We start from the raw sequence: 19,833 nt of genomic DNA on the forward strand, positions 1-19,833 counted from the left end.
TACATGAAGCTTCTTATTCTTATAGTAAAAAAAAAAAGTAGTTCGAGATGAAAGCTCAATGGAGATGAGTAACAGATAAAGTACCACATGGATTTGAGTTGGTGCTACTGATGTTTCCTGAATGCAGATATGTAATCAACTGTCATATCTCATGGAATAATATTGATTACTTAAGTATTTGCAGACGAGGTAAAATTTTAAGAATATAAAAATCCACAAGGATTGTGAGGACTTGTAGAATGAGTTTAGAAAAGATGTATGTGAGAAGCATAATATGGAAAATGAAGATGTAATTTAATGTATTTAAATGACATTTTAAAGAGCAGTGTAGTATTATGTTAAGTGCACTTTTCTATGTAAATCACAAAAAATCGTAATGGCTTGTAATCTTTGAATCTGCCTGCATAGTACTTAATTGAGGTTGTATTCTCTCTCTCTCTCTCTCTCTCTCTCTCTCTCTCTCTCTCTCTCTCTCTCTCTCTCTCTCTCTCTCTCTCTCTCTCTCTCTCTCTCTCTCTTCGAATAAATAAATAAAAGCTGTAATCCGTTGGATCCTCATGCAGGTATCGCAAAGCCGTTTCCAGAATCGTCATCCATTCTTTTAAAATTTTCATAAACAAGCAGTGGTAATCTGCTCAGATCTAAAGTAAAAATCAAATAAACCTTTATATTTATATATTTATGATCGTTTTCATGATAAAGGATACATTTTAGAGATAGACAACGTCCGGGAGCTCGAAATCAAGTCAAATCTTTTCAGAAACTACTGTAAAAGAACAGAGATAATGGTAATGCCTGAACAGAATATATATATATATATATATATATATATATATATATATATATATATATATATATATATATATATATATATATATATATATATATATATATATATATATATATATATATATATATATATTGAGAAATTGTGCCAAATATTTTGATAATATACATGTTAAATTCTACGGGGATCGACTCCTGTAGAGCGTGCTTTGAACTGTATGCAGGAATGGAGCGCAGCAAGTAGCCTACCATGTGACGGCATCAGTGATCCGCAGCAGTGGATCAAATGACGTACTGAAGTAGTAAAGAGAGAGAGAGAGAGAGAGAGAGAGAGAGAGAGAGAGAGAGAGAGAGAGAGAGAGAGAGAGAGTATTTCTAAGTACAACGGCAAGCTACTGCAATGAAGTATGAATGTGATAAACTAGTCCAGTATGAATAGTATAACTAGACACTATAAAGGGAACCGAAGTGCGTGGCTTTTCTTATTTTGTGCAGTATCGAATCAGTAATGTGACCACGGGAGTCCCCTTCCCCCCAACCCTTCAGTGTCCCACGGCGGTGATTGCATACGTCTCTATCAGACGTCATTAATTCCCCCATGGTGGCAGACTAGTAGTGTAACTCTTTTGGATTCTACGTATGCCTCATGTTATTAAACGGTGGAAAGGTTGCTATGTGATGTGTGGTTCCGTCATGTCCGTGCTTGATGCACGAAGCAGAACACGAACCATTGACAGCAGTGACCAAGGAACGTATAATAGGATCCTTGGAAGTGACGTTACATCGAGCATACAAGTAGAATTTTATCATATTAGATTATGATATATGAGTAAGTTTTTCATAATTTTTGTTGAAAATGTCATGGTGAATGAAGTTAATCAGTTTAAAATTAATATTCATGAGGATTACTGTACAATTTCTCGTTGCCTATAACCGTTGTCACACACTGCTGATTCAGTTTATAGCAAGGTGCAAGAGAAGTCACTTACGTAGTAAATACAAAGCTAGTACCAAAATGAGAAACTGTCGGTGCCTTAAATTTCGTTTTAACGAAGTTCTCATGATTTAATTACACGCTACGTTTCATATCAACCTTTATTGACCCTTTGGTTGAACTACTCGAGAGAGAGAGAGAGAGAGAGAGAGAGAGAGAGAGAGAGAGAGAGAGAGAGAGAGAGAGAGAGAGAGAGAGAGAGAAGCGTATGTTTAGCCATGCCAAATAGGTGTATTATCTGTACACTATGGCATTCATCATAAATCGTCCTTGGGAAACGGTCTCGGATTGCAAGTACATTCTAAAGGGTGGGTGGGGAGTCGGGGCGGGGCTGTTGACCTTCTGTGTCAAAATTTAAAACTTGCCGCCAACATTAACCAATCAGCGACAGCGAGACCAATAGGCTGCGGCAGGACCAATGAGAGTCGCTGAAGTGCAGGTGACGTTTCCCGCCATTTTCCCCCTCGCTCTCCCACTCCCCGCACACAGGACCCCGCCACGGTGAAGTGTGTGTGCAATAATCTGTTGTAGTAAGCGTGGGGGCAGGCGAGTTGCAGGTGCAGCATGGCCAAAGTGCATATTGTGAACGTGGTGGTGCTGGACAATCCCTCACCCTTCTTTAATCCCTTCCAATTTGAAATTACATTCGAATGTGTGGAGGACCTGCAGGAGGGTACGTAAACAAACCCCAACTATCGTCTACTATTGTATCTGATTTTTTTTTTTGCTACTTTTCTTTTTATTCACCATTGTCTTTATTTCAGTTTTATAATATTAGGCATGAATTGGAGAAACTCGAGTGGACTAACTTGAAACATACTATATTCGCTGTAGGTGGTGGCTTGTGTTATTTTAGTATAGGGACAGGTCTTTGACTTAAAATGTTTTCATATTGGACCTTGCCACATCGCTTTCAAATAAAATGTTGATGTTGAGCAACCCTGACAATTTTTTAGTTGTAATATGTCATGTCTTAAAGTTTGGAATCCCATTCATCTTCGTATACAGCACAGTTTATTTTATAAAAATCAGGAAGTCACATCTAGTTAACATATCAGCAATTGGCTTTTACAGTTGTTTATAGAGCGCTAGTTTAACTTTAGTTTGAATATAAAAAGTAAAAGGAGAGACCTAAGCAGTTGAAAGTAAATGAAGAGAAAACTGAAGGTATGTTCCAAGGCCCTACAATGAATTACCAACTTAGTCAAAGACAGTGTAAGCCTGGAGATTTTCAAGACGAGACGGAAGACCTTTCTTTTCAATGACATATTATGACTGTCATGGTTTATCTTGAAATCTGGGATACTGGGTGTAATTTGTCAAGATGCTGATTTTTATGCTTTTTCTCTCTTAACCAATATTTGTTGCATCAAGGAAAATCTTGATATTTTCAAGGAGGTCCTGTGAAATAGTTACTGCTGTTGAGTGGGGCCTTAGAATACACATTACCATTAAAGAGTGTATATTTTGAATAACTTGAGTAATTAAGATTAATTAAATAAACCACATCAAATTTAATTTTACTTTGATTCTTTCTCTATGCATGGTAAGTAAACAGTCCAACCCTAACTGGGAGGGTTTCACCAACCCTGGATACCCCAAAAATAAGGTTAGCTGTCATGCCACATGACAGTGAAAAGCTTTTGAAGAATAAGTCTGATCAGATGTTACAACTACCAGATCCTAATTAGAGGGAGAGAATTAAACAGTAAAACCTCAATGACTTTCCTAGATAATCTCTAGCTCATGATAAGTTATAGAGGTTCATGAGGAGAAAGTAACTTAAAAATAATTTTTAGTTCAAGTAGATGTGTAATAAATATGTGTGGTTCATAAAAATGTATCTGTGGATTTGATGTTGAGTTTAGGTGGTGCTGAGCTGAAGACTTGGCCGGGCAATTGTTAATGGTAGAACAGGATGTGTGTGTCCTGTGCCACCAGTAGAAGTTGCCTGGCTAACAAGGCACCATGCTTAGCTTAATGCTCCATTGGTGGACTCAGCCTCTCACCACCACTCCTCTATTTGTTTATATTCAGGGAAATGTGGCATTCATACTGATATTGATTAGTTTCTTTTTATTATTGTTATATATTTCTTTACTACATATTTATATTATTATTATTATTATTATTATTATTATTATTATTATTATTATTATTATTATCATCATCATTGTTGTTATTATTATTATTATTATTATTATTATTATTATCATCATCATCATCATCATCATCATCATCATCATCATCATCATCATCATCATTGTCATCTTTGTTGTTGTTGTTGTTGTTGTTGTTATTATTATTATTATTATTATTATTATTATTATTATTATTATTATTATTATTATTATATTATTATTATTATTATTATTATTATTATTATTATTATTATTATTTTTGTGTTATGTTTTTGTTTATACATTTTATTACTTGTTTATTTTGTTTCATTTATTTATTTATTTTTTGTTTATTTATGTTTGTTTGTTTATTTATTTTTTCACATTTTTATGTTGTATGTATGTACATACTTAAGTGTTGTGTTATATGAATCGGTAGTAATGCTAGTGGACGGTTATAATTGATTGGGTGGAGGAGTTTCATTGTAAGACTGGATGGATGGTATTTAAATGCAGGGAATTCAATATGTACTATGTTGACCCATGAATTCCTCACAAATAATAACACATTACTTGAATTTGTTTACATCTAGTGACACCATGCTGAGGCAGTCTGGGTCTTAAGTGGTGAGATCCAAGATATGGCAATTGCCATATTTGCATACTGACATATTTAAATGCAGTTCTTTGATGCTTCATTTGTATAATAGACCTGGAGTGGAAGATCATCTATGTGGGGAGTGCAGAGAGTGAGAACTATGACCAGACACTGGACACTGTGTATGTTGGACCTGTTCCTGAGGGAAAGCACATGTTTGTGTTTCAGGTAAGTTTTGCAAGTGCTTTTGAGGTGCAGGAGTTACAGAATATACTATACTTGGTAAACTCATTAATGAGTTAACTTTTTTTTTTTTTATGTGTTAGAGTATACCTATCTTTTGGATGTGAAACTAACATCTTTCCTAAAGTGGTTTAAGCTAGCCTTCTTCAAGGGCCACTTCAGCCTGGTCTATAGACACTCACAGATGTATAACCAGTTATTGGATTATTGCTAGGTTTGCATATTTTATTCCATCTAACTTGTATTGGAATACAACCCCCCCCCCTTTAAGTGGTGGTAGTCCATATTCCATTCCTTCTAAATTTTTAGTGTCCTTTTTCAAAGCTCATGAAATTTTTCCAAACTAATTTTTTTCTGCTACAGTGCTGTAATTCATTAATATATTTTATCAGTAAGTGATACCACTTCTTGTAGGCTGACCCTCCTGATGAAACGAAGATCCCAGTAGGGGATGCAGTAGGAGTGACAGTGGTTCTCCTCACTTGTGGCTACAAAGGTCAAGAATTTGTACGTGTTGGGTACTATGTCAACAATTCATACACAGACCCAGAACTTCAGGAAAATCCTCCAGACACACCTCAGTTTGATAAGGTTGGTTTTTCAACACTGCTTTCTGGTTATCTGTGTATCAGTTACACAGTTTTCCATTTATTTATTTATTTATTTATTTTATTTTATTTATTTATTCATTTATTTGTTATTTTTTTATTATACATATATATATATATATATATATATATATATATATATATATATATATATATATATATATATATATATATATATATATATATATATATATATATATATATATATATATATATACTCGTATATATTTATTTTTTTTTTCTTCTTTTTTTTTGTGTGTGTGTGTGTGTGTAATGGAGATCTGGAATTGGCCTAGGGTCTTTTGCATTACAGTCTGCTTCATATCTTTTGTAATGATTGTTATTATTCAGTAGAGGGTGGACTGATCCTTAGCAAGGATCTGTTGCCCAGCATACCAGAATCTTTATGCATAGTGGTTCAACAGCAAGATTTATTTACTTTTGTTTGTACTTTTGGGAGTGATTATTATTGGCTTGGTATAAAGGGTGGCATGCAAAAGGAGTCTGATGCTGGTATTTGACCAGTGGAGATGCATTCTTATGCTGCTGTAGCACCTGTTCACTTAGCAAAGGATATGTGTGGTATTAAAGTGTTAAGTTGTCACAAAAGTGGAAAGCCTACAGCTCTGCTCTTTGACATGTGGTCTTATAGGAACAGAAAAGTGACAATTTTACCATCATGCATGTGTGCATGTTTGCAGGGTAGTTACTCGTAATTATTGCCTATGTTAACTGTTTATATTTAAGATGTATGGAAAATTATATTTATATTCAGTGGTATTATGTTTTCACAAATATTTTTTTATATTTCAGCTACAAAGAAACATTCTAGGAACTCAACCACGTGTTACCAAATTTAAAATTGACTGGGATGATGCCAAGGACTCTGAAAATATTCCTCCTTCAGAAAATGGAGAAGGAGCAACATCTTCCTCCCAGAATGCTATGGATGTGAAGCCGACTCTAGCGACAGAGAGCAGTAATAGTGCATGTGCAATGGAAGTTGCGTGAGCTGCAGCAGCCTATGAAATTATTTTCTTCGTGCAAATGTGAATGATAAAATTTCATAGTGTAAGGTACCTGTGAATATTTGTATTGTTTTGAAATTTATATATAGTGAATTATTTAAATATATTTTCTTATTTTACTTTGTGAAACAGTTTAGCACTCGAGACATTCAGGAGTTTTAATCTAATATCACCATCATATTTTCTTTTATTGTGTGCATGGTATTGCTCTTTGATGGTGTTCATTTTCCATTTAATTGGTGAATTTAAGCTGTTTGGGTAATTCCAACACACACAAATGACAAAAGCGGTAGTTTTCATTATAGGCAACCAAAGGAGTTGAAGGAGTTGAGGCACTTTTGTCTTCATGTAGGGAGTGATGTAAGTAACAATCATTGAAGATGAAAGTTTTTTTTTTTTTTTTTTTTTTTTTTTTTTTTTTTTTTTTTTAAGCATTAAGAGCTAACAGTGCTCTGGACCTCACCAGGGAGTAGTAATGTTAAGTTTTACTTCTTCTGTAGCTGTTGGTGTGCTAGTCTTTTCTAATGGAATTATTCTGATGTATATTGATTTACTTTATAAATAAATGCAAATTTTTTTTAATGTTTTTTCTCACCATTTGTATTTGTTTTTAACTCAAGCCTAAACAATTGTCATGACTAAAGACAAGATTGCTTTGGTTCTAGGATCTTTCAGTGTAATTGTACCTTTGGGAGCCTAGATAGCACTTGAATATTGCTAGCAGTCAAACTAGTCCTCTTATGTCTGGTGTCCCCACAACTGAACAACTTTTTTGGTAACTTTCATCTCCATTTACAATGTTATACTTTTTTTTTTTGTCCATGCTTTAGACTTTTCACTTGATATATCTTTAACAACCTTTTGTCACTTAGTCACTTATTTACTTGGTGCATATGTAATTGCCAATGAAATGTCTTCTTGGATAATAGGAAAATATAAGATGTGTGGGATTCCATGTTTGTGTATCATAAAGCAGCAGTTTATTGTTATCCATTGGAAAATGTTGAATGGTGTATTCAAGATCCTGCTGTTTTTTAGTCTCAAAATCATATATGATTTGGTTTTGGTTATCTTACTTGATTTAAAGGAGATATAACTGCTAGAGAAATTGGAAGTGTTACAATAGATGGAAACTGAATGTAATGGAGTTTTGAATGGTAATTTGCTTGAAAACTTCCAACTATTTATGGTTGTGTTGGTAATTATGAAGGAACAGCATGAGATGATATTTAAGATGAATAAAACATAAAAAAGGTGTGGGGAGGAATAATCTGTGTTTAACTTCAGGTTGGAGTTAGTATGAAAAGGTGTAGTATTGGCAACATAGTAAACAAATGAAACTTGGAGTATGGGAGAGATAGAGATTGAATTTCATAGAGATGAGTGATATAAAGAATGTATGGAATTGATGCAAAGAGGTGTGTTGGCTGCATTGTGGGGCTGAAATATTGCTTATGGAAGAGGAGACTGAATATAAAAGGAATGAGGTACAGAGTGAGAAATTAGGAACTGATAAAACAGCAGGAAGTGTTGAGTGGTTTGAACATGGAGAAGATGGAAGGTAAATTAACTGGACAGGAAGTATAAGGGTAAGTGGAAGACTTCAAATTAAATGGATAGAGAGTATTAGATATAAGAAGGATGTCTGGAACTGTAAAGAATGGTTGTACATGGTAAAACTTAATGAAGAATGGTTACACATGGTAAAGCTGAATGAAGAATGGTTTAAAATATATGTATGTAGATAGGAGGGGCACTGGCCAAGGGCAACAAAACTAATATATATATATATATATATATATATATATATATATATATATATATATATATATATATATATATATATATATATATATATATATAATATATATATATATATATATATATATATATATAGTCATAGGGAGGAGGAAATACAGAAGCAGGCAGGAAGTTCCAGAGTTTACCAGAGAAAGGGATGAATGATGCTGGTTAACTCTTGCATTAGAGAAGTGGACAGGTGATTTGCATCTGATCTGATTGATTTGGTAATTGGTAAAGATGTTTTCTCTTGTGAAGGTTCAATGACTGAGATAGATTTCAGTTTAACAATAGGGATTATTTGAGGGTGTTTGTCTCGGCTACAGTATCTGTGATAAATCAGCCTTGTGTTTAGATTGATAAAATGAAAATAGGAGGACAGGAAAAAAAATCAGAGAGGGATGAGTAAACATGGCTGTGTGTTGCAGAAAGCAAGAAAACTTGGACTGGGATTTACTAGTGGTCCCAAATAAAAAATTTTGTATGAACAGAAAGAGTAAAAAATCCTTGCAATTCTGTTAAGGAAGTAACTTTTGTGGCAATGTACTTCATGTAATCATGTAATGAGTATCTGACCTTACTATTTGAAGGAAGAATTTTGGTAGACGTGGCAAGAGTTTGTGATTAAAGAGCTAGTGAGAAATGGAAATGTTTTCTAGGTTATTTCTTTGATCTGGGAAGAATTGATATTTGCAAAGAGTGAGAATTATGACATTCATTAAGTTCAAGACACAGAAATTAGAGCAATTGCCACTTTTCTGGCCAAGAGGGAATGCATTGTTCCTTTATCAGATTGTTGGCAAGACACTGCTGTTATTAGTGAATGAATCCATTTCTCTTATGACCCACCCTATCTTTTGAAGGGATGCAGGAACAGAAATTTGAAGGAGAAAAGTATGTACAGGGTAATATAATTTCATAGCACCATACTGAACATTTCATTTTGAAAGATCATCAGGTAAAATATAAGACATTCCTAAATGGTAAATTCATCATTTGTGAAGGAGTAAAAACTAAATAAGATATGAGTAGAACTGTGGCAATAAGCATTTATACATTGTAGGCTTACTACCCCCATCTCCATGCCTTCCTCCGCCCCTCAGGATGTGTGCCATGGGTTCGTGTGCCCTCAACACGACCATGGTGGTGCAGGGTGGGCTGACATGGCCTTTGAGTTTGGCATCCATGCCTGGGACACAGCATCAGCAGTGGCAGTGGTCACAGAGGTGGGGGCTAGTGGTAGACATGGCAGGTCAGGTGGGGTGGTGGGGTAGAGGCGGGGGAGGAGGGAGTTTGGTTAGGTTACAGTAGACTAGGAGGAGGGGGAGAGGGATAAAGATAGGGGATTAGATTAGGTGATGGAGGAGGGAACAAGAAGGAAGAAGATAAGGAGAGAAGAGAGTAAAGGAGAGAGAGGTATGGTGTTATGTTAGTTTAGGTGGAGGCAGCAGGTGGTGGTGGTCGACACAGCAGGTAAGGTGGGAAGATGAGGGGCTGAGGAAGAGATATTAAGTTAGGAAAAAGAGAGGAAAAGGAAGAGGGGGTGGAGGAAGAGAGAGAAAGGGGTGTATTGGTTTGGTTTGTATTTATTTATTTATCACTTTGATTTCTCTCTGTCTTTTTCTTCTTTCTCCCCTTCTCTTATTGTTGAAGAAAAGATAAAGATAAACATTGTAATTTTAAGATAATTCCTTTTTACTTACAAAATAATAATAATAATAATAATAATAATAATGAAAGCTAAGTTTGGTTTGTAAAAATATCTTGAATGTTTTTTGTTTGTTTTAATTGAAATTTTAAGTTTGGGAAAAAGTTAAGTTGATTAAATGTAAATATATATATTGTGGCTTCCTCTCATATATTTATTTGTTTGTTTTTTATATCAAGACTTGTGAATCCAGCCTAACTTGATACTTAGGGTGTTGGCTGTTCCTGTCCCCACATTGCTGTCATGTTCACAGTCAACAGGCACATGATGATCTCCCTCTTTAACTTTGTAATCCTTTACCTTAATTATTCCAAAATTATAAGTTTTTATATATGACTGCATGGTTTTTTGAATGGCTTTTGATATGACGATAGAACAACATTGCTGTATATCTTCCGGTACACTTAGCAACACACATAGGCCATGGATTGCTGTCGTCTCAGTGTCACTGACATGTGAATTCCCCAGGCTGCACCCTTCAGGATTGAGGTGGCAACAGCATGGACAGGCACACCCTGAGTACCAAGTTAGTTTGGATCCACTATAGTGCTGTTTATATATTTATGCTAAGATGACACCACTATGGTACTGTTACTATTACTGCTAATACTAATCTATATTTCTTTTTTCTCTTCTTTTCAGTCTTCTTTTCCATGTTTTTCCACTTTTCATATTTTCTTGTTCTTGTTATTATTATTATCATTATTTCCTTTCCTTTTTTCTGATACTAAAATAACTATAACAATAAAAACCTTTCCATATCTTCACAAAACCACTTAAACACACACACACACACACACACACACACACACACACACGGTCACAATTTTTCCTTTTCAAATACACACACAGAATCACACAAACACCATTTCTCTTCTTTTTTTTTCCCCTCTTCCTCCACCACCAAACACACACACACACACATCATTCTTCCTCCTCCTCCAAACACATACACATACAACAAACATTTCTTCTCTTCCTCCTCCTCTTTTTTCACATCTTCCTTCAACAACTAACAAAACACACTCAGTCACACACATAAACTATTTTTTTCTCCTCTTCTTCCTCTCTTCCCAAACACACAAACATAATTTTTCCACCACCTCTTCCTCTACTACCATACAAACATGCACACATCACCCATGCTGCCTCTGGTAATACAAGAACATCTGCAGCACAAAAATGGTTTCATCTAATCCGATTTCAGCGTCAAACAAGCGATCCTGCGTCGATGATACCTTCTCCACTTGCTGTACCTCTGCTGGGGTCATCATCTCCTCCACCTCCCTAACCTGCTCTTCTGTGCCTCCACTCTGCCTCAAGTTCTCCACGATTGAATCTACACGCATCCGTTTGTCTAGCAGTCTTGCGTTGTCGGATTGTGTCATCTCTCTCTGCACCATTAGGTTGTATATCGTTCTGTATGTCCAGTCTAGGCACATACGGACCACAGCTTCCATGTCTATATGGAAGAGGTACGTTATTTTGTTAGCTGGGGATGGCGCAAGTGTTTTCCGAACCTCATGGATAAGAATTAGGTGGTCTTGCGTGAGCCGGAATGTTATTAAGTTTGCGTCCTTTTTGCTAATCATTGCTAAGTCTGCTACTTGGTCTTGCTCCATCATTCCATTCTTGTGGATCAGGCGAAAGATTCTAGCTGCTTTCGAACCAAGTCTCTCCTCCACAATTTGATGTATTAGCGTGTGTGTCAGATTTCGGTAAGCCTCTCCAAGTTCAACACGAAACTGCCCCCCTCCTGCATCTCCTATCCTTCGCACACATCCCCCAGTTTCCTCCTCCAGGATCCTTAGGTACTGGTCCAGATGCTTCAGGTCCTTCAACTGCTCCCTGACCTCTGCTAGACTCACAGGGTTCAGGGACACAGCCCAGGGATCGCTCTTTAAGTATGATATTTTGAGCATTGCTGACAGACACTCGCCAGCAAGAGGGTCGACTCTCCGTGATATACTGTTGCAAATCTCGCTGTCCCTGAAAGAGTTAGGAAGGATGAGGGTGTGGGTATGAGTGCAGGGTGGGGTAGTTGAGGGGTCAGGGGGGTGTTGTGCTGATATTAGGCTGAGCTTTGTGGGGATTCTTGGAGTTTATTGTGGGCTGATGATGATGAAGACAAGGAGAATAAAAAAGGAATAGGAGGAGGAGGAAAAGAGAGAGAATAAGTAGAAAAATAAAAAAAGCAGAAGGAAAGAGGGAAGGATAGAAAATAGGAAAGGGAGGAGAAAAGCAAATAATATGGAGGAAAAGAAAAAAATAGAGAAAAGAGGAGGAGGAGGAAGGAATGTGGGAAAGATACGAAGAGGAAGAAAAGGAGGAGGAAAGAAGAAGAAGAAGAAGAAGAAGAAGAAGAAGAAGAAGAAGAAGAAGAAGAAGAAGAAGAGAGAGAGAGAGAGAGAGAGAGAGAGAGAGAGAGAGAGAGAGAGAGAGAGAGAGAGAGAGAGAGAGAGAGAGAGAGAGAGAGAGAAATAAAAATAAGGAAAAACAAATAAAACATTAAGGAGAGAGAGAATGAATAAATAAAAATAAAATAAAAATAAATAAATAAATAAAATAAAATAATTGCACAATATCATCAAATAGAAAAAGAAAAAAATAGACATTATTATAATTATTATTAATGTATTACTACAGTATTATGATTATTGCTAACATCATCATTATAAAAAATTAAGAAAAGAAAAAAACTACACATTATTATTATCATCAAATAGAAAATTAAAAGAAAAACAGGAAATTATTAGTTATTATTATTATTATTATTATTATTATGCTATTAAGCATTATTATTATTACTATTACCATCATTACTATTACAATTACCTGAACTCGATATGGAACCTGTCATAATTTATCCGCCAGAACACATTAGTGTCGGGGTGCGTGATTTTAGGCTGAGTGGCAGTGGCAGCAGTGGTGGTGGTAGTGGTGGTGGTGGTGGTGGCTCGGAGCTGTATGTCTTGCTGCAGAGCCTTGAGGTCCAGGAGGTCATTGGGGAAGCTGTGGTGGTGGTGGTGGTGGTAGCATTATTATTATCAATATTATTGCTACTACTATTATTGTATCACACACTTAAATACAGGTGGTGGTATTATTATTATTACTATTATCATCATTATTATTATTGCTACTACTATTGTTATAACACACACTTCACTTGAATATACACAAGAGGCAATAAAGACAAAAAACAAAAAATAAATACACAAACAGAAAAAGAAAAAAACACATAACTCATCCACACACACAAAAAAACAGACTAGAAAATAACACAGCACACAAAAACAACACAAACCAAGAAACAGTCCAAACAAATAAACAAACAAACCCCCAAAAACCCATAAACGCCCTACAAAAATATAAAACAAAAATCTACAAAAAATAAACAAAACCTAAAAAAAAAAAATCTAATACCCCCCCCCAAAAAAAAAATAAATAAAAAATAAATAAATAAATAACTCTCAAAATACCTTAAAATTCCCCTAAACATCTTATCCAACCCCTCCTGCAGCCCCCATACACCTGCACCCACCTATACAGCAGATCCCCCTTGATGGATAGCACAGGCACAGCTTGGTTAGCATTCTGAGGGGTCGGGCAGCGCTGCACAAACTGGGCCTCTATCAGCCGCTGTAGCTGGTTCCGCTGGGATATGTGGCGCTGGTCAAAGCTCTCTGAAGACAGGGCTGGGGTGGCAGCTGTTGGGGTAGTGGTTATAATTATAGTTGTGTTGGGAGGGGTTGTTATGGTGGTAGATATACAATATTTGAAGTGGTTGGGGTGGTGGTGGGTTGTATGTTGTGGGTGGTGTAGGGAATGTGGTGGTGGTGGTTGTAGCTGAGCTGGTGCGAGTGGTGTGAAAGTAGTAGTACTATTGTGAATCTATTTTGTGCTGACCATTTATATGTGGCTCCCTTGTGGAATGGGCTTTCTGTTGCTTTGCCAAATCTACCTGTGCCACGTGTAGGATGACCTGAGAATACCCTTGCCTTCAACATCCTCTAATGGCCTTTACTTTACAGAAGTACAGTCATATATATATATATATATATATATATATATATATATATATATATATATATATATATATATATATATATATATATATATATATATATATATATATCCTGCCTCAACCTGACCTGTGGTGCATCACTGTATGTATGACCTTGGCAACATCAGAAAGTAGCTCTGTTAAGTGTCATGGTATAAACATCAAAATCATTGGTACCATCCTTAAAGAAACTAAACATTTATGATATTTTCAACCTTATTAAAGAAATATATATATATTCAGATTTATGTTGAAGCAGTAAACAGTTAATGTATCAAACAGAAAGATGAGTGCTGTGACTGAACTGGCAGAGTAAAGGGCAGGAGAGTACCCATGTGGGCCACACCTAAATGCTCACTACAAAATAGGAGATTTGTTCTCTATCTCTCTCTCTCTCTCTCTCTCTCTCTCTCTCTCTCTCTCTCTCTCTCTCTCTCTCTCTCTCTTATTATAATTAAATTGTGATGATGATACTACTACTACTACTACTACTACTACTACTACTACTACTACTACTACTTCTACTACTACTACTACTACTACTACAACAACTACTACTACTGTTACTACCAGCACACTCACCATTCTCAGCAGCTTCTATCAGCTTGAGGGAGGAGGTGACAATGACATGGGAGGCAGTGGCTTGTCCCTCCTTCAGCAACACATCCACTACCATCTCTGCCTCCTCCCCAAACTGCTCCCGCACAAGATACACATACCTGAGTAGATTTGGGGATTTTAGGTGTGTTAGGGATCTTTAATGACTTCTTGATATGTTAGGGAACTTCTTAGGGATTTAGTTTTGGAGATGAAGGAAATCTTAAGGGTTTTTTTGGAGAGATGCAAAGAATTTTTATTTATTTTTTGTTTTATTTTATTTATTTATTTATTTTTTTGAGAGATACAGGGAATTCTAAGGGTTTTGAGGAGATAAGAGAATTTAAGGAATTTTGGGGAGAAAGAAGGGGAGGGAGAAGAACTTGACAGAAATACCTGGAAAGATTTGGAGAGTTAGGGGGTTTTAATGGATATTTTTTTGGGGTTATTATTATAGTTTTTCCTTTCTACTAGGGGGTTGACAAGGATAAGAGTGTAAATGATGTGTGTCTGATCTGCCCTGTGTGGGATTGCTATCCTGGTATACACATAAATAGATAAATAGATCATTATTATCATTATCATAACAATCATTTACTATAAACAAGTAGATTTTTTATTCTGACTCTAAAACCAAGGAAATTTATCAAAAGATGATTTTTCATTATTATTATTATTATTATTATTTAATTTTAATTTTTTTCATATATATATATATATATATATATATATATATATATATATATATATATATATATATATATATATATATATATATATATATATATATATATATATTTTTTTTTTTTTTTTATTACCTAAACCATTGAATTCAGGAAAAAATAGTAACTGCTGCCACTAAGGCCCCTCTTACATGATGCCACTGGTGACCACCACTAGTTACCTCCCACAATATGCAATGGAGACTTTCATACGACCCCATCATAGTGGCACAGGCAGGTAACTGCTGCCAATTTTGGCATGCAGTTACCTACTTTTGCTTGCAGTCACCTGACCCTTTCACACTAAGGTAACTGGTGGCATTGTGTGAAAGGAGCTTAATGCTAATATTATCAACATTATCACTATTATCACCATCATTAGTAATGTTAACATTACCTGGGGAACCTAAGAATCAGCAACACTCTGTCATGCAGCAGAGTATAGGCAGGTATTCCTTTCCTCCACTCCTCCCAGGTGACTAGGTTGTGTTGTATTAGCACTGCCAGTGCCTGGGACACCTGTGTGAGAGGCCAGGTGAGGTGAGGTTGGGTTATAGTGTTAGTGAAACAAAATTGGATAGGCCAAGATAATAATTTTGACAGAGAGAGAGAGAGAGAGAGAGAGAGAGAGAGAGAGAGAGAGAGAGAGAGAGAGAGAGAGAGAGAGAGAGAGAGAGAGAGAGAGAGAGAGAGAGAGAGAGAGAGAGAGAGAGAGAGAGAGAGAGAGAGAGAACCTTACAATATATAAGGAAAGAATAGGTAGATATTGATAAGATACATTGATAAAGCAGACATATGTAATTCAAAGTAATTGCCTAATTTGTACATCAATAATTATACATAATTTTAAATAAAATGTAACTCCAAAGGCCTGTCCACACTAGGAAACATTGTTTGGAAACAATATTTCTAAACTATTTCCGAACAGTTTGCAAACAATATTTCCTTAGTTGTCATCCTGCCTGCGATGAGTGTAGAGGTTGCTGCAACAGCCTCTGTATTTTACTTGGCATTTTCAATAAATTCAAGGAGAGAGAGAGAGAGAGAGAGAGAGAGAGAGAGAGAGAGAGAGAGAGAGAGAGAGAGAGAGAGAGAGAGAGAGAGAGATAACTTTTAGAAAAAGGAGCCTTTAATGGTGATTTGGTTCTAGCAGATCTGAGAGTAGATGGAACAGGTTTCGCCAATTTTCTTTGGATGTCCATGATTGACTTTGAAATACATTTGTGGATGGTGACTCCCACAGGTTAAAATTTCAGATTTTACAATACTTAATTTCTTAGATTCTGACAAAAGATCAAAATTTCAGATCTCCAGAAATTACTGACATTCTGGCAACACTGTTAAATGATCCATTGTCACTACCACACACACACACACACACACACACACAATACATTTCCCATTCTGGATGGGAAACAGATACATGTGAAAGATTGTTTCCAAACATTGTCTCCAAACAAGGTTTCCTGGTGTGGGCAAGCCTTAAGAAACTAATTAAATAATCATCTTAGAAACTAACTTGGAAGTCCATCTACTTTGCATATTGTTAGCATTATCCAAGTTAAATTGTAATTCCAAGTAATTGTATATAACCCTAAGTAACTATATGTAATAAGTCTATAATGGTTTTTATTTCTAGGTAATTTAAGTGCCTCACTAGAAAACAATGAACACCCAAACAAGATGTAATCCAAACAAATAATAAGTAATCCTAGTTAATCCTAAGCAATCCTATACAATCACCTTGGCGGGGGTGACCCTGGCGTGGGCACAGATCACTCTGAGCGGGTTCCTGCCTCTTTGGAATAAGACCCGCCCTACTTTGGCCACTATGTCCCCGAAATACTCCTGCAGGATCTTGTCACACACTTTCTGCAGGTAATAAGACATCCTGCCGTGTTCCCTGAGTGTCTTGCGAGGCCGTCCTGACTGTAAATAGATGTTTTTCGGGCTTTTTAGGGATATTTTCGGGGATTCTGTTTACGTTTGTTTTGGATCAGCTGTGATCGGCGTGGTTGGGAGAGATCGCCGGGCTAATAACTTTTGTATGTATTTTTGTTTTTGAGAATTTATTAACGTTTTTTTTTTTTATTACACACTATTCATTTTAGATAATTTAATAAATACATAATTGTATTCTCTGATATCACATATTCGTCCGTCAATGCTCGTGGCTGCTTTAAGATTATTTATATCTTATCGAATATTTCATTGTGTTTTATGGTCTCGTGGTTTGTTATTGTTTACATTATATTTTGCTGAATCTAAACAGCATTATTCACAGACTTCATCCTGTTGAAAATATATTAATTTCCAACCGGATAAAGATAAATAGTGATGGGTATTATTATTAATTCAAGTAAAAAAAAAAATCCTTAATAAGTGTGTTAAGTAGCAAGGGCATGGGATCCGAATTTTTATACGAATATTTTTATTTTATTTTATTTTATTTTATTTTATTTATTTATTTATTTTAAGCCAGCGGTGAGTACGGTACTATGGCATAGCCAGGTTGTGGCGTGGGTTGTCAACGTCCAGCAGAACAGCAGAATGGGGCCCCCCACAGCAGAATACCTAGCTTAACCTAGCCTTGGACCTAGAGGGAGAGTGGAGGAGAGAGAAGGTAAGTGTGGGAGCGAGAGTTAGGAAAATATAGGGTATTTGGTTTTGTGATTTAATTATCTAAGTTATGAGTGTTCTTTTGTGTGGGAGGGAGGATATGTGTAAATAAAAAAAAAGCGAGTGTGTGAGTGGGAGACGATGGGAGAGTTTGATTTGTGATTATGCAAGTTTTTTTTTTCAGTATGAGAGAGAGAGAGAGAGAGAGAGAGAGAGAGAGGAGAGAGAGAGAGAGAGAGAGAGAGAGGAGAGAGAGAGAAGAGAGGAGAGAGAGAGAGAGAGAGAGAGATGATAGGGTGTTTGGTTTGTACATGTGTGTGTGTGTGTGTGTGTGTGTAGGAAGGAGGGAGAATGTGTATGGAAGTGTGAGAGTGTGGGTGTATGAAGAGGGGAAATAAAAGGGCTTTTTGGTTTATACTGATGTAATTTTGTGTGTTTTCTGTGAGTAAAAAGTGAGGAGAGAAAGAAAATTGTTGTTTTTGTAATTGAAATTTTTCTGTGAGTGAAAGTGAGAGTGAGCGTGAGGAAGATTAGCTGTGGTAACAAACACAAGGAACCTAAAAGAAAACACACTCGTCGTCTCCTGTACAAAAGCCGGTTTTAAAAGTCTAGCGATTCCAGAATCCAATCTAGCGGGTTTTGGCGGCTCATCCAGCGGGGAGCACATATGGCAAGCTGGCAACACTTCCCTCTCCAACTGCGAGGAGTGACGCCAGTGTCAGATCAGACAAAGTAGAAGGTGCACGTGCGCGCCTGCTCCATCTTTCTGACACGTGTACAATGAACAAATTACGTATTTTTGACTTAAGGAAGGAATGTCTGTGGATACTCTTTGCATACGCCACACTTGCCGGTAAGTAAATCCTGTGTCAGCACGTGTTGACCAATTGCCTCTTTCAATCCAGTAAGGTGTGCTGGATGGCTTCCAGAGACAGACAGAGTGTGAAAAAAAGGAAGAAACAGGTTTAGGGGACTTTAAAATAGAGACTAAACGTGTGTGATGAGAAGGCAGGTGACATGTAGTGAAGGGGCGTGGGGTCTCAGACGTAGTTAGAGAGAGGCGTGGCGGCGGCTGCTGCTCTGTCTGACTTATTGATTAGGGAACACGAGAGGGAAACCCGGCACACACACAGACACACACACACACACACACACACACACACACACACACACACACACACACACACACACACACACACACACGAGACATGATAACCATACAGCAAAATAACGAAAGCTTACAAGTTAACTAAAGGTTTCTTCTGGTAAGGGCGTTGGAGAAAGTGTTGACCAGTTTTCGCGTCTTTTTCTTTCCACCACTCGAGGCTCACGTAGTTTTCCCGCTCAAGTTAAAGGTCTTTGGAGTTTCATTCTTCGTGTGGCATGACTTGTGTCTCTCCTGCTTCTTTGCTCAGAGAGAGAGAGAGAGAGAGAGAGAGAGAGAGAGAGAGAGAGAGAGAGAGAGAGAGAGATAGTTATATCGTATGCAGCAGCAGCAGCATCATTAATATCAACAGAAGCGGCATCTCCTATAGTACTGCTTGTTGTACACGGCAACAGTAACAACATTAGTAGTAGATGTTGTGGTCGTTTACGCTTGCCTTCCACGAGATTATAACTATCATCACAGGAATTCATGCTAAAGCTTTTAACAGGAGGAATCTCACTTAACCGTCTCTCTCTCTCTCTCTCTCTCTCTCTCTCTCTCTCTCTCTCTCTCTCTCTCTCTCTCTCTCTCTCTCTCTCTCTCTCTCATCAGGACTCATCAAGGTCATCGTATAATTAACATCTAACAAACCATTTTACACACACACACACACACACACGTAACTCGGTCAAGAAGTGAACTACTGGTGGCGTAAAATCAATGCGTATTGTATTAGTCATGTCCGCTCAGAATTTCCTGAGAACACGTCATTGTACTATACATACTTGCGATGGCTG

General features: G+C 36.7%; 3 protein-coding genes across 4 annotated transcripts in view; 2 read left to right on the forward strand and 1 right to left on the reverse strand.

Moving 5' to 3' along the window:
- Positions 1-2,228: 2,228 nt before the first annotated feature.
- Positions 2,229-6,508, forward strand: LOC135090023 (histone chaperone asf1-like). Its single transcript, XM_063986254.1, has 4 exons — positions 2,229-2,453; positions 4,611-4,726; positions 5,156-5,332; positions 6,163-6,508. The coding sequence occupies exons 1-4, from the start codon at positions 2,345-2,347 to the stop codon at positions 6,358-6,360; spliced, it is 600 nt and encodes a 199-aa protein (XP_063842324.1). The 5' UTR covers positions 2,229-2,344; the 3' UTR covers positions 6,361-6,508.
- Positions 6,509-9,747: 3,239 nt separating this feature from the next.
- Positions 9,748-17,297, reverse strand: LOC135090031 (DNA-directed RNA polymerase III subunit RPC3-like). The gene is made up of 6 exons (XM_063986264.1): positions 17,014-17,297; positions 15,668-15,789; positions 14,534-14,670; positions 13,430-13,595; positions 12,721-12,897; positions 9,748-11,874 (listed from the first exon to the last, which is right to left on the reverse strand). The coding sequence occupies exons 1-6, from the start codon at positions 17,158-17,160 to the stop codon at positions 11,022-11,024; spliced, it is 1,602 nt and encodes a 533-aa protein (XP_063842334.1). The 5' UTR covers positions 17,161-17,297; the 3' UTR covers positions 9,748-11,021.
- A 470-nt stretch (positions 17,298-17,767) lies between these two features.
- LOC135089937 (uncharacterized) overlaps positions 17,768-19,833 on the forward strand; it is a 25,435-nt gene continuing 23,369 nt past the window's right edge. The window contains exon 1 of one of the 2 annotated variants that reach the window (XM_063986136.1): positions 17,768-17,893. Coding sequence is in view for 1 of the 2 variants with exons in the window: in XM_063986130.1 (XP_063842200.1) it covers positions 18,670-18,742 (73 nt within the window). In the remaining variant the exon portion in view is untranslated. Of the gene's footprint in view, positions 17,894-18,529; positions 18,743-19,833 lie in introns of those variants that run through there. The other variant, XM_063986130.1, reaches the window with a different exon arrangement.

Source organism: Scylla paramamosain, chromosome 3, assembly GCF_035594125.1.
Source record: "Scylla paramamosain isolate STU-SP2022 chromosome 3, ASM3559412v1, whole genome shotgun sequence".
Lineage (NCBI taxonomy): Eukaryota > Metazoa > Arthropoda > Malacostraca > Decapoda > Portunidae > Scylla > Scylla paramamosain.